The sequence below is a fragment of the Diceros bicornis genome, unplaced genomic scaffold, assembly GCF_020826845.1.
Source record: "Diceros bicornis minor isolate mBicDic1 unplaced genomic scaffold, mDicBic1.mat.cur scaffold_61_ctg1, whole genome shotgun sequence".
Taxonomy (NCBI): domain Eukaryota; kingdom Metazoa; phylum Chordata; class Mammalia; order Perissodactyla; family Rhinocerotidae; genus Diceros; species Diceros bicornis.
The window spans coordinates 784,491-812,035 of record NW_026691491.1 but is presented as its reverse complement, the minus strand read 5'-3'; the positions used below and the strand labels follow the sequence as shown (position 1 = coordinate 812,035).

The following is a 27,545-nucleotide window of genomic DNA, read 5'->3' as shown; positions in this document are numbered from 1 at the left end:
GCTGCTAAGTCTGCTGGGGAGCTCAGGAAACTTACTAGCCACACTGCCTATCTGTTTTCAAAGGGCACCAAACTGTCTTACCCATATCGCCTCATGTGTCCTGGGCAGGGAGGTGGGCACAGATTTTATCACAGCCAACTTGAGAGGCAGAGAAAAAGTAAAAATTAACAGGACAGGTAAATACCCATGTCTCTTAATTTCTAGGTCAACACTCTTCCCCCAAGAAATAAAACTGTACTGGTAACAAGAGTTAAACAACCAATGATGACATTGTCCCACTGCCAGAGTGTGTTTCTCTCTCATTTCCTACTTGGAAGTGGTGATTTGCCCAGGCAGCTGGGAGAGGAAATCGCGGTGGTGGTGCTGACCTTTCCCTGGTCTCTGGCAACAGTAGTAAATACAAGGAAATGTCCAACTCAACCTGTAGAATGGACACGAGACTCTACAAGTTAATATGAAGAGCAAAACTGGACAAAGCCTCATAGGTCATCTTTAGTTTGAGAGCGAAGGGGTAACAACATAATTCTCTAGTGAACAAGGGGGAAGATTAATCATCTCTCCTCATGAAGATGCCCTGACAGGAAGAATCACAGAGGCAGAATATGGAAGATCTTGCCTTGTAAGTTTGGCTTTGAACATACAAGGCCACTGCCATCGGCCTTGATATCCCTGCAAGGCTCCTGCCCTCTGCCCTCCCCTGGACCAGCTGGCCACCTGGATCCACGGCCTATCCTAGGGGCCGGAGCAGCTGATTTCAGGGGATTTAAGGAATTCTAGTCTCCTCGGCCGAAGGACTTGGTGTCAAGTTAGCCTTGTAGCCAGCACCTGTCTGTGGTCCAGTTCTAGTAACCAGGAGCTCTTCCTCTATTTACATAAAGTAGTCCCTGACTTTTACTCGAGTTGTGATAATTCTCTGTTGGGATGACCTGCATTGTATCCCTGTTTCTGCACACTGGGGTTCAGGTGTAGAGTCCTGCCCTCGAAGCTCAGGCCAGGGCTGGTTCCCATCACTGGCTGCCATAATGCCTCAATTCCAGCTGCCTACATGGACCACTGTACTACATCTGCTTCCAGAATCTGTCCAGGAAGACAGGTGTGAAGAAGAGTGTCACCTCCTTGATCTGCCATCTCTCAGTTGTCAGTACGCAAGCTGGACCACTGTGGCCTGTCTCATTTCCAGATCTCCACCTCTCCTGCTCTAGTCTGTCTGTTTCCACAGAGAGAAAAGCTCCTATTTTGTGTGCCCAATCATCCTGGATCTATGAAAAGCATTTTAGAATATGAACAAAAAGAACTGACCCAAATTCTGAAGTGAAAGTTATAATTTTCTTTTCCTAAAATAATTCAAACATTCTGAGAGAGCCTCAAATATGCATTTCTTCGTCGTATTACCTTATGCAATAGCTGTAACTAATAATTTCTTGGCATGACTTCATAATAGCCACTGTTTTAACACCTATTTTAAGAATAAAATTGTTAAAGGACTTTCTACACTTTTTACTGTAGAATTTGCAGATAATGGAAACTGTTTTGGATTGTCAATGACTCAGATTACTTGTAACTGGGCCCTCAATGATGACACACAATTTATCTCACTGTTTTGTGCACCCCTTTCATATTAAGACCCTCTTTTGCTTTAGCTGGGTTCCAACTGGGTTTCAAAAGAACACAGAATAAAATGCTATAATAATCCTGCAAATGTCTTTCTAATAAGTCCTTGTATGCTTGATAAGAATACCACCACTGCTACTAGTTCTACACTCTGCCCTCTTTTTTTTTTTTTTTTACCATGGTGAGGTAAATAAAGTAGTGGGCATACTGCAGGTTTTCATTTATTTCATATATTTTATCCCATTTATCTTCACTACTCAATACTCTTATCTCTAGGATTTCTCTTACTTTTTTGATAGAGATGTTTATAAAAGGACTCATCTTTTAAGATAATCCTAGAGATAATTTCTCAAAGATGAGTCTTTTATTTTATAAGGATTTTGATGGATGGTCAAATTACATGAGAATGGTTGGCTTCACTTTACTGGACCACAGAGCCAACAAAGAGAGCAGCAGATCTGCCCAATGGGTCATTCATAAGGGAACCCACAATATAAATCCCTAATAAGCAGGTAATAATGATAAGCAGGGACAGAAACAAAAGTCAATCTCAGACAAGGAATGGTTAGAGGTTTCTAGTCAAAAACAACTTCTGCAGAGTCAGGAAAAACATCTGTAATACATTCTCAGGATGTACTGTTTGCAGATGCTTTAGCCAGGCATATTTCTAAGGAAGCCCCCAATTTGAAGGAGCTTGTAGTCTGAAACTGACAACACTAACCCATACCTACAAAGAAACAAAAGCCCAGAGAAGAGGAAACAAGCTGCTTTACACAGCTCATGCTGGGACTGAATGGGCTCTGCAAATTGGAGCTCTCTATCTGAAAAATGCCACCAGACAACAGTTTTACCATGGGCCTCCTGATGGTGCTTATGAATAGACTATGCTTGGGTTTCAACTTATCTGTTAGCTAATAAAGGCTCTCTTTGATTTCATACATTTGGAGCCCAGGAGGGAGACTGGGGACTGTCTCACTGTTCTCAGCAGTCTGAAGCCTAAGTCAATAGAACAAACTAGTTCCTCACTTTTCTGCCTTCCCAGAAGCCAGGAGAAAAGGCTTAGAAATTCAATGCCAAGGCACACACTATTTGTAGAATGACTGATGGTCATATTTCACATCTTAGAAAGACAAATCGTCCTATGATTTACACTTAGCAGGACACTTAGAATTACTGGCTCAGTTCTACCAGAATTTTTCTCAAAGGTCCGTTACGGTTCCTGCTAGGTCTAGAACCCCAAGAGTCATCTAGGCTGCCTCTTAATTTATATCCAGAAACTTAACTGTGATATTCAAATGCATAAATAGACAGATGAAGATAATAACGGAAAAGACTTTGTGTCCAAAATATCATTAAGAAAAATGAAAGGCAAAAATCAAACTGCTCAAAATATTGCAACAAATTGTACGAATTTATATAAAAACAATTCTTACGAGTCAACAAGAAAAAACATTACTAACCTAATAGAAAAATGAGCAAAGGACATGAACTGGCAAATTATAAAAGAAGAAACACAAATGGCTCACAAACAGGTAGGGGAAAAGTTTGACCTCAATGGTAATATAAAGGTCAAATGAACAAAAAAATTGGATGTCATTTGCACTTCTCAATTTGGTGCTCCAAAAAAAAAAGTTGATAGCACCCAGTTTCATAAAGAGCTCAGATTATATATATATATATTTTCCTCCATTCCTTGTGACTTTGATGACCCCTCCAGAGTGAGATCTGGCAGTGCAGAGCAAAAGGCTGAAAGACACACATTCCCTTTGACCTAACAACTCTACATCTAGGAATTCATTCTAAGGAAATAGCATGGATATTTGTACAAACTGAATTGCTCAGATGTTCTTTGAAATTTTTTTACTACAGGAAAAATTAAAAACAACTTAAATGTTGAACAAGAGGCTGGTTAAAGGGACAGTGGAATATCCACGCAGGGGTTTCTGCACAGCTGTTGGAAATGATGTAGAAGAACATGTGATGGGTATGAAAGGAAGTTCACTTGTGACAAGTGGGAAAAAAAGAAGCTATGGACACAAACAGTACAACCCATGTTTGCCAATATATTAAATATTAAAAACCATACACCACAACGTCAACGGGCAATTTTATTTTCTCCTTTTTGTTTACCTTAATATTCCAAGTTTGGTTTTCTTTTTTTCCTGCTAGTTTTTTAAGAAAAACACATGCTAGCTCCAAAGGAATCTGATTTCTGCGATGCATGGTACAAATACAAACAGAAAGCGAATGTGAAAGCATTTAATAAAATTACATTTCCTTCTATATGTAAATCAGTGCTATTAATGCAGATACAGAAAAGCAAGAGAATTAAAAACCACGGATGTAGACAGTAGATGACAATTTCCCCTAATACACAGATTTAACTGACTTTTTCCTCAAGAACCTTCCTCTTGCACACCAGAAGTAATTTTTCAATGTTTAAAGAGAAATGCAAGCATCATCACCTAAGGTATGTCTAAGTTATAGGAAGGGGATTTTATCTGTGCAGCAATTAAAAGAAAGCGGAAAGTATTCATATGAGCCAGCAAATGAGTATTCAAGAGAGAAGATCAAGAGAACAGTCGATCCTTAGGGAGAGATGAAGGGATTTCTGTGACTAGTCATGTGTCTTGCTGGTATGTGTGGTGGGGGCACTCTATGAGTGCCACCAGTAAGCCACTCTGCTTTCCCTGGAGAAGTTCTCCTGGGTGGAAACAGACATCACTTAGGAGAGAAGGAGTATTAAGTCACTTTGTGTTTTAATGAAGCACCCAACTCATTTTTTTTCCCACATCAAGTAATTATAAATTTTTCTGATTTAAAAGCCTGCAGCTCAATTATGTAATTGCCTAATAGGGTATGCGGGTGCTGTGGATCTTATCTGGTCTCAAGGGGACATAATCCGAGTTGCAGCGGCTTTAATGATGTATTTACTCAAGAGACAGGATTGACTCTAGCTGACAGCAAGGGGACCCACAGGTAAACATCATTTACATGTGACTGTTTACTTAGCCATTTACCCAAGAGATCAAAGTAAATATTTCTGAGCTTCATTAGACTCTTAGCCAAGTAATTTTTAGTAGAACTTTCTTAAATTTTGAAAATCTCTTATTTTTAAGATTTTTATCTACAGAGAAATATGTAACTCATGCTATTTACTAAAGGTGTATATTGTTTCAATACAGGGAAACAACCAAAGATACTTGATTTTGCTAATAGTAAAAGCATGACATGTAAATCAAAACAGTCCTAGAACTCACAAAAGCATTTTGTTCTAAAGTTTGCAAGGCTTGCCCTGCCCACGTCATTTTGGTAACATTGTTCTTTACGGCTGTGCATTTCTTCAGTCACAACCTAACAGTTTCAGAAACTGCCTGCTTACTTCGATTTTTAAGGACAGATTTTGTGATTAATTTATTGGTAATTTTTATGATTGTCACTAAGATGAGATCAGGATGATTTAAAAGGGAACAAAAAACCTACGAGGGGAGGCAGAATAGCACTTGATTCATAAGTTATTAATTGGGCAGCCCCTTCTCATTAATAATGGAGTTATTGGGCCAGCCCCGTGGCTTGGCGGTTGGGTGCGCGCGCTCCGCTGCTGGCGGCCCGGGTTCAGATCCCGGGCGCGCACCGACGCACTGCTTCTCCGGCCACGCTGAGGCTGCATCCCACATACAGCAACTAGAAGGATGTGCAACTATGACACAACTATCTACTGGGGCTTTGGGGGAAAAAATAAATAAATAAAATTAAAAAAACAAAAACAAAAACCAAGCAACACTGAGAGATCCTTTAAAAAAAAAAATAATGGAGTTATTATTTGAAAAATTATGAGTGGATTGGTTGTCTGGAACTGGGAATACGTTTTCTAATATAAACAACACCTTTTTAAAAAAAGATGACTAGATAGGAAAGGGCAGTAGACCACTGCTTATTTCAGCCTTGACACGGCTGAAATGTGACCTACTTGAGTGAACAAGAATGGAATACAATGTTGTTACAAAATGGTACTAGATAAAATGGACAACAAAACCGGAAAACAAATCCTTCTTAAGATCTACATTTATTGGGCCAGCCCAGTGGCATAGTGGTTAAGTTTCCCTGCTCCGCTTCAGCGGCCCAGGGTTCACAAGTTGGGATCCCAGGCGTGGACAGATGCATGGCAGGTGCATCAAGCCATACTGTGGCAGGCATCCCACATATAAAGTAGAGGAAGATGGGCATGGATGTTAGCCCAGGGCCAATCTTCCTCAGTAAAAAGAGGAGGATTGGCAACAGATGTTAGCTCAGGGCTAACCTTCCTGACCTAAAAAAAAAAAAGATCTACATTTATCAATAGGTGTGGAACGGATCTAAAAAACACAGGTTCTGTTTTTCCTCAAGAACATGGTTCTTTCTCAAAGAACATTCACACAAGTGGTATCATACCTCAAACAAAACAAAACTATAGGTTATTTATTGAGTCACAGGAAGTGCAGTGAAATGAAAATATGTGTGGGAAGGATAGCACAAGATTACCTCTGAAAAGGGGCATGGGCTTGAGGAGAAGCGCACAGGGGCTGTATCTCCATAATAATTTATTTCAGGAGAAAGAAATTGGGGAGGAAGGAGGTTAGAGGAGGGAGAGGAGGAGAAGGAGAAAAGGAGGGGAGAAGAAGAGGAGAGAAAGAGCAGAAGAAGGGAGGGAAGGTGCGTGAAAGGGGGAGAGAGAGAAGCCAAGAGGGAGGGGGAAAAGGAGGACGGGTAGGAAGATGAGGAGAAGGAAGATGAGGAGCAGGTCTGAAATAAATAGGGTGCAATGGTAACGACACATGTGAGTCTGGGCTGGTAGGCATGGGATTCCTGGGTTCATTTTATCACTCTCTGTTTGTATGTTTGAAATGCTTAAAAAAGCACTTCTACTCTCTTTTAATCAAAGGGGCAAAGAAAGGGGGGCTTGAGAAGGACTGAAGGTGCTCTGAGAGGCTTGAGGGGTGATGGCCGAGGCTCTGGACCGCACAGCCACACAGGTGTGTCACTTCAGTGCAGAGATGGCAAGCCGCGCCTCCGGGAGGGGCACATGCAGAATCCTCGAACTTTGTGCATGATAAAAATAAAAAGGATCAAAGCCAGAAAACCCTATATTACATATAAGGATGAGAAACCATACATGAAACTAGACACGTTCACAAGACATTAAATTTAGGAAAGGAAAGGCCATCTCTCTGAACATATGGCTTTTCCAGGGAATGACAAGGACTACGACGGAAACGCTCTAAATCTGGGCTCCTGGGTGGGAGCCCATCCTGCCTTCCTTGGGAATCTGCTCCATCGGTTCCCTTGTCTCTTCAGCAGCTCACACTCCCCTCTGTGCCAGCTCCTGAGTCAGGCCCCTTGCTGTCTTGTCTGACCCACAGCAGGGCTCGCTCCTCTCCGTCTCAGTCCCACTCCAAGCAGACAGAACTCCCCAAGGCGCAGCAGAGATCTTATTATAGCCCCGCTCGAAAAGCTCTACCGGCTTTTCAAGATCTACTCAATTAAACACAAACTCCTTAGCCTAGGCTGGACCCGGCACAACAAGGCTCCACTCCCTTGGACCTTCTCGCCCACCAGCCCACACACCAGCCACAGAAGACGGCTCTGTTTCCCGGGTCTCGATGGAGTGGAGAAAGAAAACCAGGATGCTACAAGAGGCTTCTAAGTTCCTTGGAAAATGCTGGGGTAGATATGCTTAATTAGGTTAGCTCCAAAACCTGAATCAACTTTATGTAAGGAGTTGAGATTCCTACATAAAACACTATGCAAAAGGCCTGAGAGCAGAAAGTTAAAACCAACCATAAAACCTCACTATTATTTAATCTTTTTTCAAATATGTTAACCATTGTTAAGAACATGACTATTTCCTTAAATGAATAATTTGTACATCTTGAAACTTATTAAAAAAAATAAAAATTACTAACCCCTGTCCTCTGGTCCACGTTTTTGACTAGGAAAACTTCAGACTTCTTAGCTACCTCTTCTGTGATAGAATTATCACGTTCTTTCAAGGTGGCCATGTGCTGACCCAACTGTGCCCTCAACAAGCCTGAGGCTGACGCTTGTTCAGATCTATAACACAGAAATAGGAGACACATTAGAAATTTGTAGTATTGGGTTACTTATGAGATTCCCATATTTTCAAAGGCCCCTTAATCAAGTTGGTTAAAGACAGTTCATCCAGAAAAGTCTAGAACCTAATATATTCTGGACTAAGGGAATTTCCAGAGTCTTGGTATTTCTTTTTTAATTTTATTTTGGTTATGATTTCATTGCTAGATGAGCATTCTCAACTTTGGCTGCATACTGGAACTACCTGGGGAGGTTTGCAAAATTCAGGTGCCTAATACCACCCCTACAGAGTCTAGTAAAATTGGCCTGAGGTGTGGTCCAGCCATTTGGATTTTTTAAGGCTCACAGAGCGATTCTAATGCGCGGCCATGGTTTCAAATCACTGCACAGATAGTCAGCCTCCTCTTAAGTGTAGTTAAGAGAAACAAATCACATTTCCATCTCAACAACAGTTGATTCCTGTTATATACTTACTATGAAATTTTTTAAAAATTAAGATATTATTAGGAAAGAGTTAAAAGGAAGCCTATATTGCTGCCTAGACTACGGTATTTAGATACTAAAAGGAACCAGGTTCCCTTAGGGAAATGCCCTGTTCTAGTTCTGGGGCAGGAAATGTACAAGATGAGCCTGGAAAACCTTGTCATACCAGAAAGCATGGAAGCTATCAAAGACTACTGAGTCATGTCAAAAGGCCTCAGAGGCCATCTTGAAAGGGTTCCTGCTGGCCAAAGATGGGACAATTTGAGCACCAAAAAGAACAATGAGTGCAATGGACTTAAACACAGCAAATATATAAAAATCTACAAGTTCATTTAAAAAATAAATAATAAAAAGTTTTAAAAATAATAAAAAGTCTTTGGATTCAGCCTCAAAAAGGAAGGAAATCCCGTCACATTCTACAACATGGATGAATCTTAAGGACACTATGCTAAGTAAAATAAGCTAGTCACAAAAAGACAAATACTTTATGATTCCACTTACATAAGACACCTAGAGCAGTCACATTCACAGAAACAGAAAGCAGAATGGTGATGCTAGGTGCTGGGTGAGGGAGAAATGGAGAGCTATTTAATGGATACAGAGTTTCAGTTTTGTAAGATGAAAAAGTTCTAGAGATCTGTTGCAGAACAATGTGAATGTACTTAACAGTACTGAGCTGTACACTCAAAAATGGTTAAGATGGTAAATTTTATGTTATGTGTGTTTCACCAAAATTAAAAATATAAACAAATAAACAAACCTTTGGAGACTGCTAGGGCAACAACTTGATATTCTGAAAATTGGTAAGTAAAGGGATAGAATCAAGCATTTATCCTGCCTTTGTGGTCAAAAAATGCATTTTACAATTAACAAGTAGTTGATGGGAAAAGTTCTTCCAACTAATAAATGCAGAAGAAATTAACAAATTAGAAAAGTCACCATTTTGTAAGTCCAAATTAATGAATGCATCTAGGAAATGATCATAATTTTGTGGAAACTGCATAACAGTAAACTTTATACTGAAGCATCAGTCTATCAATGTTCAAACCCACAGAGCAGTCTTCCTAACAACATGACAACCAGATATCACATGCGGCCTGAGGGGGTGTAATAAGAAGTACAAGCACTGGGGCAGCCCGGTGGCGCAGCAGTTAAATGCGCGCACTCCGCTTTGGTGGCCTGGGGTTCGCAGGTTCGGATCCCGAGCGTGCACCAACGCACCGCTTGTCAAGCCATGCTGTGGCGGCATCCCATATAAAGTAGAGGAAGATGGGCATGGATGTTAGCTCAAGGCCAATCTTCCTCAGCAAAAAAAAAAAAAAAAAAAGGAGGAGGATTGGCATCGGATGTTAGCTCAGGGCTGATCTTCCTCACAAAAAAAAAAAAAGAAGAAGTACAAGCACCACCTATGACGTTGTCTTGCCAAAATAACTGGGCTGGAGTATAATCATGTATCTGGATTGAACCAGCAGTTTACAGGTGATAGCATTTCGATCCTGATACAAACAAAGCAAATGTAAAATGACTTTTTTGAGATAATCAAGACAAACTCACAAGAAATAGGTATCAGATAAAGTAAAGAATCTTGTTAAATGGTAATGTATTATATCCTTATATGTTAGAGATATAAGTATTTGTGAGTATTTATAAGTAAAATATGTTGTCTCTTTTAAACTACTCAAAGAAAAAAGTGTGGATGAGGGAAAGATAAAACAAGACTAGCAAAATGTTGACAACTGGTGGATCTGGGTGAGGGGTACATGGGACTTCATTATGTTATTATAGTGGCTTTTGTGAATGTTTTAAAAATTTCAAAGTAAAAAGTTAAAAAACAGTGTACTAATGTCTGCAACTTACTTGGAAATGCATAAAAATAAGAGATTGTGACTGATGGATGGATGGAAATATGAAGAGACAGACATATGGGAGTGCAATCAAATGTCAATGGTAGATTCTGGGTGGTGGGTATATGGATGCTCATTACACAGTTCCTTTTACTTTTCTGTATGTTTGGAATTTTCATAAGAAAATATTTGGAAAAAAAGTAAGTCTAGGTACAATTCAGAACCTTCTTTAATAAATCTTAATTGTTATAATCTTTGCCTGACCTAACTCTAGTTTTTCCCAAGAGTTGAATAAAGTGGGATGGGTCATCGGAATCCTTGAACTTATTTAAAAACTTCCCAGAATGATTCTAAGGTTTCTGGCTGGTTTGGTAGAAAGCCCCTTCAGCAACTTGCCTTTCTTGGTTCTGTCTAGACCTCACCAATGTCATAATGCCACCCAATTCCTTTGTTCTGTTTCTATGTAAATGAAGCAACCTTTTTCTACATTTGGTTTCACAAGAGATTTCCCTACCGGGAAAATGCAATCACAGGCTACCAGCAAATTCTAGTCCATTCAGCCGTTACATTTCTCATAATGAGTAAATCAATTGTGCTTCTGGTCTGAAAAGATGCTTACTTAGGTTGAGTTAAACTTGGAAACAAGTTGAAGTAGGGTGAATTAAGTTAGTTCAAGTAGTTGGGATGGACTGAATTATCAGAGACCGTCTCGCTGGTGACTGATACACGTGACTTCTGCAGAGGCAAAGCCAAGGCAAGAGGCTACTAATGTCCCCACCAACTGTAACCATCCTTTGGGCTCTGGTATGAAAGAACTAGCTAAGGTTTCCTATAATTATTATACATACCTCACAAAAGGACAAAACCCATTAATTGACTTGCATGGGGTCAAATAGCAAATGAGCTATGGAAGGAGGTACAGCATCTAGAGTCTGTGACTTCTGAACAGTTAAGCCAACACTTACAGCACAAAACCAGGCTTTCGTGCAGATTGATTTCAGGACAAATTGGGTGAGGAGTACAACAGCCATGGCTCTCCTTGCATGGAGTCTTGCCCATGTTTCTACATAAACACACCAAATCAGAAAATTTGCAAAGTGGTACAAAGGATTTTTTTGTGTGTGTGTGAGGAAGACCAGCCCTGAGCTAACATCCAATGCCAATCCTCCTCTTTTTTGCTGAGGAAGACTGGCCCTGGGCTAACACCCGTGCCCATCTTCCTCTACTTTATATGGGACGCCGCCACAGCATGGCCCGACAAGCGGTGCGCTGGTGTGCGCCCGGGATCCTGGCCAGCGAACCCCGGGCTGCCACAGAGGAGCGCGAGCACTTAACCGCTTGTGCCACTGGGCCGGCCCAAGGTACAAAGGATTTAAAGGAGTTTTTTTTTTCTCTTTTGTCTACTTTACATTGGAAAATTTATAACATCAATGCCACAGAGAAAAAACAAAGTTCAATGTCAGCTAAATGATATACTCCTTTAATTAAAAAGATAATAAAAGAATAGACTTTAAACAGTCTATAATTAACTTCATACACTTGGAATGGCTTCCAATCAGAAAACTGCAATTTAAGTAAATGTACCAACATTTCCTAATTACAACTGATTTACAACAGATTGGTAACTTGACCAAAGTTTTAAATGCAGACAAAATAGTAAGTACCCTGAATTTTATTCTGAACATAATAGGCAGAATAAAATAAAGAGGTTTTTACATACTGTAATCCAAATAATATAAAGCTGACTCAATTTTTCAGCATGAGTTTGAGAGCACAATTGGGCAACTGTATCTGAAAGTAGCCACTAACAAGAGACAATTAATTAGTTGCACCTGGAAAAAAAATAAAATAATGAGTACTCTCAATATGGATTTCATATACGATAAAATTACTTAAGTAATCATTTTTATGTTAAAATATGTTTTCCAGAAGGCAATAATGAACAAATTTTTTATCAATTACCCCAAATGACATGAATTATATTTTAATAATTCACGATTGTCTAAAATAACAACTTGGTCTTCCACCTAATAACAGTAAACTTTTCATATGAAGGTCTTTGAACACTTAATCCCTGATATAACAAAAATCAATAATGATGATAGGAACGGTTTTGTTCTTTTTCCTTTTAAGATGCTTCACTTTGTGAGCAGGAATTCAGAAGTCTTCTCACTATCTTTTAGAGTACGCTGTGGGGCAGGTATCCCATTTTGCAGATGAGATTATAGTAAAGAGATAGACCTCGACAGCCATGGTTGGGTCAGGGGCACAAGCAGGGCTGCCGCCACACCAAACACAGTTCTCTTCAACAGGCTTTAAGGAGTTCATAACCCATTAGAGCCTTCCTACTCTGCCTGGCTTAGAATTCTAATGACATCAGTGTCATTAACAATTAAGGAACAAAAGTAGATCATTCTCTCCAAATCTGTGTTTCTGAAATAGTTTATCAAGTTGACCAGTTGACTGCTTTGGTCCAGGGGAGATCTCAAAGCAGATGGGAATATATCACTTAGGGGAGTGCCCAAAATAATTCCTGGGTGCTGAGGGGCACAGAGGGTGGCTAGAGCAAGAAGAGCAGCAAGGAGCCCGATGCCATGATTAAAACTTGTTAGAGGGGCTGGCCTGGTGACCTAGTGGTTGAGTTTGGCGTGCTCCACTTTGGCAGCCCTGCTTCACGGGTTCGGATCCCAGGTGTGAATCCACACCACTCACTCATCAGCCATGCTGTGGCAGTGACCCACATACAAAATAGAGGAGGATTAGCACAGATGTTAGCTCAGGGCTAAACTTCCTCAAGCAAAAAAAGAGGAAGACTGGCAACAGATGTTAGCTCAGGGCTAATCTTCTTCAGCAAAAATAAATAAATAAATAAAACTCGTTAGAAAGAATCTGTATTTAAAGACCTGACTGCTTATCTCTCAAAGGTCATATAAACACTTGGCACTTTTTCCAAGGCTAGACAGTGAACCAGTGACAATCAGTGTGCATTAAACAGCACCCCCAGTCACAACACACAATGTGGCATAAAAGGGCAATCCTAATCGTAACAGAACATAACACTGACATTAGTAACCATTCCTGACTTCTTTATCTGGCTTAAAAAAATGATTGTGGTAAAGAAGCAGTCTTGCAGCCTCCAGATATTAATTTTAAAATTTGTGTTGGTCATAAAGAAGGATCATTTCTTAGGGAAAGCTGATTTATACATAACTGTAGACCAACAGTCATGCAAAATGCAATCTTTCATAATGGAAATCAATGCTCTCTTATGCATGTTGAGAAACTATACAAATGTCTAGTCTAGTAGATGTAGATATTTTATCTCATCACCCACAATCACAGTTTGGCAGCGTAGGTTAAGAGAGTCACACAATGAATCATTTAGTCTAACAAGTCAGTTTGCACAGAGAATTACAAATGCATATATGCTTTCTACGCCACATACCACAACTGTGGTTTATGCAAAATAGTATATCAACAGATACAAAAAGCAGTGAGAAAGAAACAGGGGCCTGGTTACAGAGCCTCACAACACATAATCACCAAATGACCTACAGAGTGCAGAAAGACTCCACCCCAGACAGCTTCTTCCACCGCCTTGTAAAGGAGTATTTGAGACTGCTGTTTTTTATTTTGCATGATAAAACAACAGGAAAGAGGGGGAGCCGGCCCCCTGGGTTAGTGGTTAAGTGCGCGCGCTCCGCTACTGGCGGCCCAGGTTCGGATCCCGGCGCCCACTGACGTACCGCTTGAACGGCCATGCTGAGGCCTTGTCCCACATACAGCAACTAGAAGGATGTGCAACTATGACATACAACTATCTACTGGGGCTTTGGGGAAAAAAAGGAGGAGGATTGGCAATACATGTTAGCTCAGAGCTGGTCTTCCTCAGCAAAAAGAGGAGGATTGGCATGAATGTTAGCTCAGGGCTGATCTTCCTCACAAAAAAAAAAAAAAAAAAAAAACAGGAAAGAGGATTTTCTTGCATTGCCCTTTACTGCTTCAGGTTGAAAAGTTACTGACCAGGAAGGTCATTTCCAGCATTTTCCACAGTTTGGAGATCACTAGTACAGATGCAGAAGGTAATGTATACACATTCAGGACTTGTGAACCTCATCTTGTGCTCTGTTAAATGGAACATATGATTGGCCAAGTCTTCTTGTGACAAGGCCCTTTTAGAAACCATCATCTTGACTTCTCACGCCTTCATGGGATTTATGCTGAATTCTACTCTGAAGAAAATCATTAACATAAAACAGCCTATGTGGCACACTGAAGGTAGAGAAAATGATGTTTGATATAAGATAACCAGACCCAAAGCCCCTCTCACTCTCAGCGAAACAAGGTCCTTTCAGGTGGGCTTTCACAGACACTCATCTGCTGACCATGCTCGAGAAATAATTTGTTCTCTGCTAGTAAATAGTGGGGATATATTTTAATAAAAGGAAATATAGTCAGTCCCCAAAATAAAAATCAGAGTTAGGTCACTGGCAACAATTATGCAACATGAATTAGGCACCGACCAGGTGCCAACGCTGGACAAACCATTACACAAATTACACATATGTAATTCTATGACCTCAATAAGTCACTCAGATGCCACAAAGCTTCTGAGGCCATGAAAAGAAACCCACACTACCTAAAAGGTGGGTAGAGGGTAGAGAACAGATTTCTGATTGACTCAGGAAGGATGTACAAGAATCATGGTTCACATGTGCCAACTACCCTGCAAATAATTAACCCCCTCTCTCTCTCATCCTAGCTTTATGGCCTTTAAGGGATATCCTTGAAGTGGTGGCTCTCAAACCTGAGTGAGGGTAGTTCCCTTAAGGGCTCATTAAAACCCAGATGGCTGGGTCTTACCCCCAGATTCCTGATTCAGTGAGGCCTGGGTGGGGAAAACGTGTTCCCAGGTCTTGTTGATGCTGCTGGTCCAGAGACCATACTTGCAGATTGGGGGCCTGTATCTTCTAGATTGGGGGCCTGTATCACCAGCATGACCTTGGAAATTGAGGAATCCATCTGGGGTTTGGACTTGCCAATGACATCCCTCTAGGGTGGTGGCTAGACTAGATTATATCCTGGGTTGTTCACGAAGGTATGCTAATATACCAGATGAAGGCTACCTGTGCTCCCTCCCCCCAAGTAAGCCCTTAAAACGTTGTTATGAGTAGGGATTGAGTGGATATATCCAATTAACAATTAGAAACAAATACATTTACAAAGAAGTTAATGGTCAAGTCCATAAAACAGTTAAACTGACAACTACAAGTGTCTATCCCAGTGGTGACCGTGTGGACTAGTGTTTTGTTTTCATTTGGAAGCATCTGGGAACAAGAATGGCCATCCTTCCACAGCAGCAATTTCATCCCAATAATACCTGACTTGCTTTTCATGGCTGCCACCTCCAGGTAAGAGTCTCGGAGGCTGGTGAAGGACAGCTGTTCCACAGGCTTCAAGGTCTTCTTTCAGAATGTCACTGTGATTATAGAGCCTATAAAATAAAACAGGTGCTGCATGAGATGTTTATTTAAGCACAGATGGCCCAGCTTCTAGAATCTATGGAGGTTCTTCGTGGTTTATTGACATATCTGTAATATAATCTAGACACAAAAATGCAGCAACCAGACTATCTCTCGACAAAGATGTAAAATGGGGCATTTTGAAAACCTTGTTTGTGTGTATGTGGCAGTTTTAAATCCATCAGTGGAAGTAACTTTTAACCCTTTGAAGACTTTAATGACCTTCAAATCGACAGCTATGCAATCTCATTCCACATTCCACCTGACTGATAGGAATGCTAGATAATCTTAACAGCAGAAAAGGCTAATTTTCTATTGTCAATCATAACAAAGTTAGATCTCCACAACTCATGTGAAATTTACTTAAATCGTCACTGCTAAGAAATTGAAAACTGCTGGCTGGATACTGGTTATGTCCTCTATTTCTGAACGCAGAAAAATGACTATTATTTCTCCATTCAGATCCCACTGCAATACAATTTTCTTTATTTTTAGTAAGAAGAGGAAGGGAGGGAAAGAGGGATTTAGCCTTCATTATCTATTTCCAGTCTACTGGGGGACTGGTCTAGTCTAACAATTTGGCCACTGTTTTAGGTTAGGTCTGTCACGGTATCATAGTAGCTTCCAAAGAGACTGATTAGAAACTTCCTTTAAAAACATGTCTATTTGGGGGAAAGCATGATTCTAAAAAGCTATAGGAGAAGACATCAAAGACAAAACAGTATTTCTACTTTAAAGAAGCTGATGACATACGTAGTTGGGAATATTCAACATGTACTCCAAAAAGAAAATGAAGCAACTTGTAAAGCAATGTGTTAATTAGCAACATCTTACTAACTTGTAGTTAGTACAACAGTGGGTTAAGTTACTGGATCCACTTGATGGCCATGTGCCTAATATCAAAAGGATGAAAGAGATGTGCTCTGTTTGTCTATTAGAGGGTGAGTGACAAGTGTAGGCTCGGCACCCTCACTCTGAAGCAGGCTTTTATCCTGGGCAGGAAATACAAATGTCGTGTCATGTCCGTCCCCCACCCCCACCCCCCCCCACCCCCCATTCAAGCCCTATTCTGGACCCTAGGCCACCCTATGGGCGCTCCAGTTCCTTGCCTTGTCTCAAGCTCTTGTCTAAACTCTAAGCCTAAGATTCTTAGTCCTTCTGGGCCACATCCTGTGTTGGATCCTTCACCTCTGAGCTCTGCTGCCAAAAACCTTCCATTTTTTGATCGGGTTGTTTTGTTTTTTGTTGTTGAGTTGTATGAGTTCTTTATATATTTTGGAAATTAACCCCCTGTTGGATATATGATTTGCAAATATTTTCTCCTAGTTGGTGGGTTGTTTTTTCATTTTGTTCATGAATGGCCAACAGGCATATGACAAGATGTTCAACATCACTAATTATCAGGGAAATGCAAATCAAAACTACAATGCGATTTCACCTTACATCCATCAGAATGGCTATAATTAACAAGACAAGAAATAACAAATATTGGAGAGGATGTGGAGAAAAGGGAACCCTCATACATAACTGGTGCAAATGCAAACTGGTGCAGCCACTATGGAAAACAGTATGGAGATTTCTTATAAAATTAAAAATAGAAATACCATATGATCCATATATCCCACTACTGAGTGTTCATCCAAAAACATGAAAGCAACAATTCAAAGAGATTTATGCATCCCTATGTTCATCACAGCAATATTCACAACAGCCAAGACATGGAAGCAACCCAAGTGCCCATCAACGGATGAATGGATAAAGAAGACATGGTATATAGATACAGTGGAATACTACTCAGCCATAAAAAAAGACAAAATCATGCCATTTGTGACAAAATAGATGGACCTTGAGGGTATTATACCAGGCAAAATAAGCCAGACAGAGAAAGATAAACACCGTATGATTTCACTCATATGTGGAAGATAAACACGTGGATACGGAGAACAGATTACTGGTTACCAGAGGGGAAGGGAGTAGGCGGAGAGTGAAAGGAGTAAAGGGACACATATGTATGGTCACAGATAAAAACTAGACTATTGGTGGTGAACACAAAGCAATCTATACAGAAACTGATATATGATATTGTGTACCTGAAATTTATACAATGTTATATGCCAATATGACCTCAATAAAATAATTTAAAAAATAAATTAAAAAACAAACAAACAAAAATCCTTCCAGACTCCTGGCCTATATGACTTACAGTACCTATAATACTTCTTTTTCCTTTGGCAAAATCTGGTTCCTAATTCTTCCTGGAAGGCTTTATCTCGTCACCACTCAATTCACAAAATAACACCTGCCCTTAAGAAAAGGAAGACAGGCCCATCGGAGGTAAGCCAATTTCAGAGCAGCAAAGGAGAGCACATAATCACTGGGAAGGCAATCAGGAGTTGTGAGGCAGTAGAGAGACAGAGAGCTCCTTGGCATCACAAGGGCTTGACTATGGAGGAGGAACTTCAGCTGGGCAAGATTTAGACAGAAGGGGAGATGACCCTTTAAGCTAAGGGGCGGCACAGGCAAAGGTGAGAGGAAATGCCATGGTAGGAGGGGTGTCGGGACCAGCAAGGACACAAGTCTGGCCAGGTGGGGGTTGCTGTTTGTGGTGATAAGATAGTAATGGGAAATAAAATTCAATATGAAACTCGGGTGAGAAAATAGTAATAAATCTTGCGGATTTCTGAGCTATGGCTGGTTTCTTGAAAGCAGTGTTTTTGAGAGGGTTAGCCTGGCAGCCGTGCACAGATGCAGTTGGTGAGGGGACAGACACGAGACCCAGACCACAGCCAGGAGACTGAACTTGTGCTCTAGACGGCAGGGGAAGAGTGTGTAAGTGGGAGAGCAGTGGTGGGGGTGGCAGAGAGGGAGAACAGTCATTCACGGCTCAGCTGGGGGGAAGTCAAGTGCCTACAGCTGGTGGGGTGGGCTCGCGAAAAACTGGGGTGTGTGCCTCACTCAAAGGGCCAGTCACTCCCAGCTCCCGCAGTGGAATGTGTCTCAGTGACGTCGATCTTCCTAGTTTTCAAGAGAAGCTGGAAATTCACAATTGCTAGTTTTATTTTTACGTGACATCTCCCAAATTTAAAAATCTGGCAGCTAATTCAAAAGGAGGTTAAATACTATGCTGGACAAACAGAGCTGGTCTGCAGGCTTGGGGTCTCCAGCTTAGACTGCCTCTAGTCTCACCTCCCACCCCAGGTGGTAGACCCTGAGCAAGGACCAGGGCTTGATGTTTTTGCACCTCCTCTGAAATGCTGGTACAATGGCGGAAGTTAGCAGACACTCACCAATGCTGGGGTACCACAGTGGGGTATAGGCAGGGTGTTCGGGTGGCAGCAGCCTCCCTCCAAGGAGGAGTATTTTATCTCTGCCATTCTTAGGAATGGTGATAAGAGAAAACAGTTTTAGTGGTTTTATTACTGTTTATAAATGCTCTACAGACAATGCACCCTTTGTTGCCTGTATCCCCCACCCCCCCACCATGGTATGCCAGTGCTAAATAATACCTGATTGTCCAGTCAGGACAGATGCCAGATAACCTTTGTTCTTTTCCAATTTGATCAATCCAAATATCAGGCTTACTTAGACTAGCTCTTCTCATACTTGTCTAGGAGCTTCTCTGACTACCTCATTCACAGGGATCTTTCTTATCCCTGAATTCCTTTAGCACAATACAGACCACATCCTACATTGTACTGTTCTCTAGTTATGTCATGTCTGTCTAGTCTTCTCAACAAGACCAAAAGCTTGTTGAGAACAACAATTGGACTTCTGAATTTTTATCTTACTTGAAGTTTCATGTTGCACTCAGCACAATACTGAAGACATACTTAACACCACGAGTTGAATGACAGGCCAAGATTTAAACCTAGATTAGAGAAATCCATGACACCTATTTTTACAGTATGTTTTTATACGGTTGCTGTTAGACCAGTCCAGGGCTTCCATGGCGTCCATGGCTTGGCAAGGAGCGATCAATAAGACGGCCACAAGTACTGTCTGCACAGAGCTTATGGTCTACTCTAGATTAATTCAGAACCTTCTCTGGCTAAAAGACAAGTTGGTCTGTGCTGAGGGTTTCTAGTAGTTATTTCTCCACGTGATACCTGACTTTAGCTTACAAAATATTCATCAGTCCTTTGCTGAAAAAACCTCTATTAAAGAATTCAAACACTATGGAGCTAAAGATTAAAGACTATGTGTTATAAAAAACACTATCCTAGAATTCAAGACCTCAATTTCTTTCATGTCTTCTATTTGCATTCCCATCAAAATAATTCCAGCTGGAGGGGCATCAGTCTGACCAGCCCATGCCCAGTCCTTCCTGGGGAATATGTAGACGGGCCTGGCACTAACACACTGGGCCTTACCATCAGTTTGTCTCTGTGAACTCCAGCAAGTGGACAAACGTGATGGATGACAAGTAATCTCTAGAAGCACAAAAGGCACTTTAAAGAGGTATATTTTATTTTACCCAACAGTGCAGGCAGATAATAAATAAATTTTTTTGGCCAAATTTAAAGTAATTGCTTTCTAGCTTCATTTTCATCTTTCAGTCATACAGAATTTAAGAGAGAATTTAAAAGAAAACAACTCCACTCCAGGCTAATGGGAACACTCAAAGGAAGGTACAATTTTTTTTGGAAGCAAGGAAGAGAGAAAAAGTGCCATGCTTTTCCTTTCAGTACTGCAAACTGAGAATTACATTTTGGCAAAAATGACCCTGTATTAGGGCTGTAGAAAATAAACTTTTCCTTAACCCCACCAGGTAACTTCCACACATTCCCGTGGGTGTTCTATCAGAGTGGACATGTTTCAGTTGCAGCACTAAAGGCATGACTTTCAGGTTTTATTTTCTCTAGGGAACAACAGTCTCAAAATGGTGTGGTAATCACTGCCCATAACTAGTAATGAGTTTACTTCATAATTTACATAATATAATGTTACTTTTAAAAAGTTTTATACATTTACTGTATTTTTAATGAGACTGAAGAATAATAAAGCACCATAGTTGGTCACATCCGGAACAACGTTTTGGGGAAGGAAATTGTATTGCTAAATGAGCAACAACAAAAAGGCATCATCTGCAGAGGTGGTCTGTAGTTCTGAGTGTGGGGTTTAGGAACATCCCATATACAGAACAGTGGGCAAAGGGCAACACGACCGGCCTTTGCTTCCCATTCCAGTGCCTGCAGAACACTGGCCTGCACACTCAACTTCTTCCTTCTCATGGGTTTGACCCTACACTCCTTCCAAAACATAAGAAGGTTTTGATCTTTAAACTAAGAACACATGGCCTGGATAGAAAAGATTACTTTTAAAACCATCACTTTGGGGCTGGCCCGGTGGCATAGTAGTTAAGTTGGAGCGCTCTGCTTCGGCAGCCCAGGGTTCTCAGGTTCTGATCCCGGGTACGGACCTACACACCGCTCATCAAGCCATGCTGTGGTGGCATCCCACATACAACACAGACGAAGACTGGCACAGATGTTAGCTCAGGAACAATCTTCCTCACCAATAAATAAATAAATAAATAAATAAATAAATAAATAAATAAAGTCTTAGTTGCATATTTTATCTCTATTAAAAAAATAAATAAATAAAACCATCACTTGATCATGTTCTGGTTCTGTTTTTCACATTTAATTCCCAAGGAAATTTGTTGATTACAATCAACAACATTTAAAATCCTCCTAAGACCCAGGAGAATTGTTAAGTTTAAACAGAAGTAACAGAATGCATTCATGCACCCAACACTTAAAGACCACAACTGCTACAAAATATAACTAACGAACCAAAGCGGGCTGTTGTCAGTCAAACCCTGATATGCTAATTCAATTTGTGTAGCTTACTGGTCATCCTGAAGCAATTTAGCACCTTCACCAATAAGAGAAAACCTCCAGTGACCTCCCACCCACAGGTACACAAATACAACAGAGAACCAGAGAGGTCTGTAGAAGCCCTACCTCCATAAAGATGCAAATTAAGATTTAAACAGTGTAACAATTGGCGAGAGCTAATCCTTTTACAGAGGTGTAAATGGCTATTGAGAACTGAATTCCGGCTGCTAGCTTTTGTTAAGTAGCATTACAGACAAGTTTCACCCAAGAGCAATGCCACCAATTCTGAAGACTATTGATAAAATAGTTTCATAAAGCCAGTGCAATTTGTTTACTCTGATATCAAGTTTCCTGACCATAAATCCAAACATGTAAATATAAACCACATCGAGAATTAGTGCCCTGGGAAAATAAACTGGGAGGAACTATCTCAAGCCTGACACCCGATGGCTGGAACAGCTGTATGTGCGGCCACAGTGAAGTCTGTATACGGGGTTTTGTTTGCCACACAAAACAGTTGTAGAAAGGACAAACACATACATAGTTAAAGAGTATTTTTCTTTTAACGGGCTGTCTTACAAAACCTATGTTTTGGTGGCTCCCTTGGTCCCCATTGTGCAGCCCCCTGGGTGGTCCCTTCCAGGGGGCCACTTGAAGGGAACACAATGCCAAAAATGAGGGAAGGAGGGGACAGCAACACAAAGGCCAACAGAGCTGGGCGGTCTGCAGCGGCAGGCTGCAGACTAGGGGTCAGCAAACAAGGCTCTCTGTTTAGCCCTGGAAACAAGGGCTCCTTCTCTATACCTGGAAACAGCGTGATTAAGCTGACAGCTTGAATTATGGGCTGCATTTTGTAGGGTACGGTCCGTCTGCGTTAAGGTCCTCTTTATTGTAGCAGAGGCCTCACAAGCAAAACCCTTGCCTTTTCCCCCTCTTTGGCTTCAAAACATCATTCTGTTCCATTTTAATTTTCAGAACTACTCCTTCTCCCATATCACCTTTCCTTTTTTTTTTTTTTAAGTTGCTTACTGAGGTGCTGGGAGGCCTGAGAGAATTTATAATAGGGTGTTTCCCTCTACCCTTAAACAGAGATAACCAGCCTGAACCCATAATGAGATTTTAGCAGCCGAGTCATTAGCGATGGCTGCATAAAGGATGATTCCTTTATGAAATGGATGTGTTCTTTTTTTTTTTTATTATTTATTTTTTACCCCAAAGCCCCAGTAGATAGTTGCATGTCATAGATGCACATCCCTCTAGTTGCTGTACGTGGGACACGGCCTCAGCATGGCCAGAGAAGCGGTGCGTCGGTGTGCAACCGGGATCCGAACCCAGGCCACCAGCAGCGGAGCGTGAGCACTTAACCGCCAAGCCACGGGGCCGGCCCTGAAATGGATGTGTTCTTAATTTGCTCTTTGATAGGTCTGTGGATCCCAAACAACACCTGAGTTGATAAAAATCCTCTTTGCTGGGAAGGTGAACACTGGAAACATTTACTCTTGCTCCCTGGATTTCCTTTAAATCAGCACAGATGTGTCGCCAGTGGGGTGTTGTCATTAGGGTGCTGGCTGCACCCTCCAATCTGAGGTGCACACAACGGATTTATGGAGCCAGTCACCTAAAGTGACCTAGCTTTAAATATCTGCTGCAAAAAAGAACATGGAGGGTAAATGTCTTATCGTACAACTTTATGCCTTTGATGGTGCTCAGGGCAAGCTACCCCAGGAAGCACCACTCTGGTATGCGGATTATTTCGAGCTGAAGACAATAAGGACTCAGAGAACTCAGGAAGAATATTTGAGTTTCCCCTCCCAAACTGCCTAAAGAATTTAAAACAAAAGATCTGTTTCAGGAAGGAGTTATTATCATGACTGCTATAAAGATAATGTAGGATAGAGGTTACAATAGAAAAGGCACCAACAAGCCCATCTTATCGGAAGCTCTGTCTCTCTGGCCACATGCTCTAGATGGCCCTGCGAGGAGTTACCAGACAATCATTTACAAGGGAAGTCTCCATTTGTAAAGGTATCTCCCTCTCTGTATTGGGAAGAGAGGGGATGACCTCATTTCTAGAGACTTATCAATGTAGAAGGTGAGGCCTTAAAACTGCATAATAAACCTTACTCTTGTTTATAGTGCTTTAGTGATAATCTCCTGTAACTAACACCCCCGCCCCCAACATCCTCCTTGTCTTTGGTTGGACATGGTATTTAAGACGAGAATCTCTGCTACTGTGTTGATAAACGCAGTGTCCCTGCTTTCTCCCATGTATACATGTTATTAAACTTGGTATTATTTTCTCCTGCTAACCTGTCTTGTTATTTGGCCAGCCATAAGAACCTTAAGGAAAAGGACAGAGGGAGATTCCCCCTCTTCCCCCGACACCTTTCAGAAATGTAATACAATCAGGCCTTGTATTTTGACTAAATTTAAAGAATACTATGAACATAATAAATTTTTTTATTAGACATTATCATAATTGGTTCTATAATTAAACTCTAGAGGGCGCTTTTTGTAAAAGGGCATCTGATATTTTCAGGGTAGAATCATCTTTGCTGGAGCTTAAGGACTAACAGAGGATCATAAAACAAAACACCAGACTTTTGCTGTCACACGGCTCTCCGTCTGTCTCCACATGTGTGTATGTGCCGGTGCGGGTGTACGTGCCTCTGTAAGAGAAGAGACAAGGAGGACCAGACTGGGCTGGCAAAGATTATGCTACGTGAGGGGATCCAGGGAGAAGGCAAATCAGAAGGCATGATGGGATGGTGGATGGGCTTACTGAGGGCTCAGGCAACGTTCAGACTCTGAAATAAGTTAGTATGTCACTTCTCTGGGATAAGTGAGTCTCCTTAGAAGCCAATTAACTCTGATGAATGGGAATGGGGTCTAGGGCAGTCACCCTCCACTGAGGGAGAGCTCAGACCTGTAGGGCAGGTCCCTCCCTGGGTTCTGACTCAGTGTTCCGGGCCCACCTCCATGATGACAATGAGATGGGAGTGGCAGCACCCTGGGAGGGCACCAGCAGGAAGGAGACTGAACACTTGGCTATTAATGATTGCCTCCTGCTATGTGAGTATGGTAGAAATCAAAGACAGAATTACTGACAAAATTGTGCTGGTTTTCTGCTGGCTCCTTCAGAGGGCCAATACTGTATTAAAATGAAGAAGCTGAATCAATTTATTATTCAAATGCTCATTCACCTAAGAAGCTGCTAAAAGGAAGCCAAAAGAAACAAGAAAGTGAATGATAACAAACCATCATTATGAATGAATAAAGGGGATTAACCGGGAGGAAAGGCAGGCGGGATGCAAGCTAGGAAATAATGCCCTCCTGGGTAGACCCTGGGAGCCAGGTGAAAAGGCTTCTCGTCAGTGTGAAAGTTCAGGGGATGTAAGACAAGCACATCCCCAATTCCAGGTAAGTACACCTTTCAAAACAGCAGAAACCAGTTTCAGCTGTGCCCATGATTACAGATGTAATAATGCTCCAAAACAACCATGTCCAGCATACATCCATGTAATATATAACATCTGATCAGCAAGCACCATCAATCCCAGACCCAGCACTGGAAATTCTTTTAGGGATTCAATTATCCTAGAAAGTAGTGCTTTTCAATGTTTAAGGTGGCAGAACACCTGGAATTCTTAGAACTTTCTGTAAAATATCATGAAGTACTGATATACGTCATTTCATCACACAAATTAGGAACATTTTTACTAGCGGACAATGAATATACAATATAAAAATCAAACCACTAACACAAATACCCATGATGAAAAACCAATCTATCAAACCTAACAGGATCAGCTGATTTCACATTTTTCATTATTATTCATTTGGTACTCTCATTCATTTTCTCTTCCAGTAGGCAAGCTATAGCAGGTAACCAAAGTTTTATTAAAATAATTTTGAGGAAGTTCTCAAAATTACAAAGATTTATTTTCCTAAAAATTGGAAAAGACCACTTGACTCAATAGCAGGAGAATTCTACTGGAATATATCTGAGAATCACTGCACTAAAGAAAACGAATCTAGCATTGTTTTAAGCAGCAGATTCAAACACACTTCCAGTCCACAAAAATGACAAGCAAATTAAAATGAATTTACGCTGACAAAGGAAAATAGAAAAAAGTTAGACAACTAGTTGAAGGCCATTAAACACAAGGTGTTCAGAAGTGCTCCTCACATCTCTCTTGTAGGTTAAAGTAATACTGTAAGTCTCCTAACTGGGACTCAAAACAGTGAGATTCAGTACAAAAGCACAAGAAAACATATCAAGGTCTCACTTATTGCTTTTTGAGTTTTTCTTATCTGCTTGGCCTATCTGCACAGATTCCCTCACAGAAGCCATCACTGAATGGAAGCTTTCCCACTCAGTTATCAAGCTCAAATGTTCCTTATCAAATCCCACCTTAAAATAAGTTTCGTTTTTCTAGAAGCCTATCACCAATAGCTCAACAACTGCTCTTCAAAAGGTGAGAAATACAAGTTTAAGAGAATAAAAGGGAAGATGAGCCATAAGGAACTGATCAAGTCTAAGATCAAGGTGCTGGCTGGCTTGGTTCCTGGTGAGGGCCCACTTCCTAGCTTGCAGACGGCTGCCTTCTTGTTGTGTCCTCACAGGGCAGAGAGAGGAGGAGAGCTCTCTCAGGTCTCTTCTCATAAGGGCACTAATCCCATCACGAGGGCCTGACCCTCATAACCTCATCTAACCTTAATTACCCACTAAGGGCCCATCTCCAAATACCATCACATTGGGGGTTCAGGCTTCAACATATGAATTCTGCAGGGACACAACTCAGTCCATAAGAACACCGCTGCCACCATCTTGTTCCTGGCCTAAGGATGAGGTCAGCACTGAGGATGACAGAGCAGGGAAACGGAAAGGACCTGGGTCTTTGATGACAAAAGTGAAGGGCAGTATCAACCAATCCCAGGGCCTGCTTTACTCCCGGACTTCCAGAAATAAACAAAAATGTGTTTATTGTTTAAGGCAGTTCGAGACAGTGTTCCCGTTATTTGTAGCCTGGTATATCAAGATAATTAATAGGTAAATGTTCAACAAGGCCAGAAAGCCAAGTTTGAAAAAAGAACTCTGATGGATGGCTTTTCCATAATTCAAATTTACATTTCATTGAAAAGAATTTAAGGGAGGTATCTTAAAATGACGATCCTACCCCTGTCACTCTGCTCCCCTACCATGTCTCCTTTTTATAAATACCAGTAACAGCAGAATCTTTGCTCTTGGTGTGGCTGGGCCAGCACAAAGCAGGATCGAGGGGCTGTTCATGTGCTGGGTGTGGAGGGATAAGAAAAAGACCCCTGTAGCCCCTGAATGTGTTCCCCTGGCCTGCAGTGGTGCTATACTCTGCCACATGAGCCACTCCTTCAGCTGGAGTGACCAACAGTTCCCTAGACATGGGCCATGCTGGTCTGTCTTCAGGCCTGTGCTCCAGCCATTCCTCTCTTAAAATCTGGAATGGCTAATCTCCTTTCATCAGCCAAACCAATCACCATGGCTATTCTGGTTTTCTATTGCTTGTAATAGCTAACCTGAATTTAGTGGTGTAAAACAACAATCGACAACTTTTTGTTATGCTCATGGCTTCTGCGGGTCAGGAATTTGGACAGGGCACAGGGCAGGTGGCTTGTCTCTGCTCTGCAATGTCAGGGACCTCAGTCTGAATATCATGGGGTGATGTGGAACACAGGTGACTGGAATTATCTGGAGGCTTCTACACTCACATCTGGAGCCTGGGCTGGACTAAATTCAGGCTCAGCTGGGCCTGCTGACTGCAACACTGACACACGGCCTCTCCCTGAGGCTTGTTTGCTGTTAGCCCCACTTTCTTGGAAACCTGGCCATATTCCAGTCTCTCCTACCTTATTTGAATCTTAAACAACCAAGACTTGACCCCTAGAGTCTCCTCTCCAACTTTTGAAACCATAGGTAAACTTGTTCCACTCAGAATAAACTACTTTTAGATCTCAAATTTGTATTGAAAGAGGTCTCATTTTTCTGCAGCCCTCGTGGAATTTGGGCTGCTGGTTCCCTCCCTAGCAGAGATGCAGGCCTGCTATATTCTCTCATCAGCCTCCCTAGTCTCTCTTTCCCCCTGCCCTCCCTTTCTCCCTCTCCCCAATCGCCTCCT

At 41.4% G+C, this 27,545-nt stretch overlaps 1 protein-coding gene across 1 annotated transcript in view; it reads right to left on the bottom strand.

The window, feature by feature from the left end:
• The window catches only part of LOC131403245 (centrosomal protein kizuna-like), a 66,829-nt gene that overhangs the window by 19,840 nt on the left and 19,444 nt on the right, over positions 1–27,545 (bottom strand). Inside the window, 3 exon segments of the mRNA XM_058537519.1 lie at positions 82–138; positions 7,554–7,701; positions 15,409–15,522. Of these exon segments, the coding sequence (XP_058393502.1) occupies positions 82–138; positions 7,554–7,701; positions 15,409–15,522 (319 nt within the window).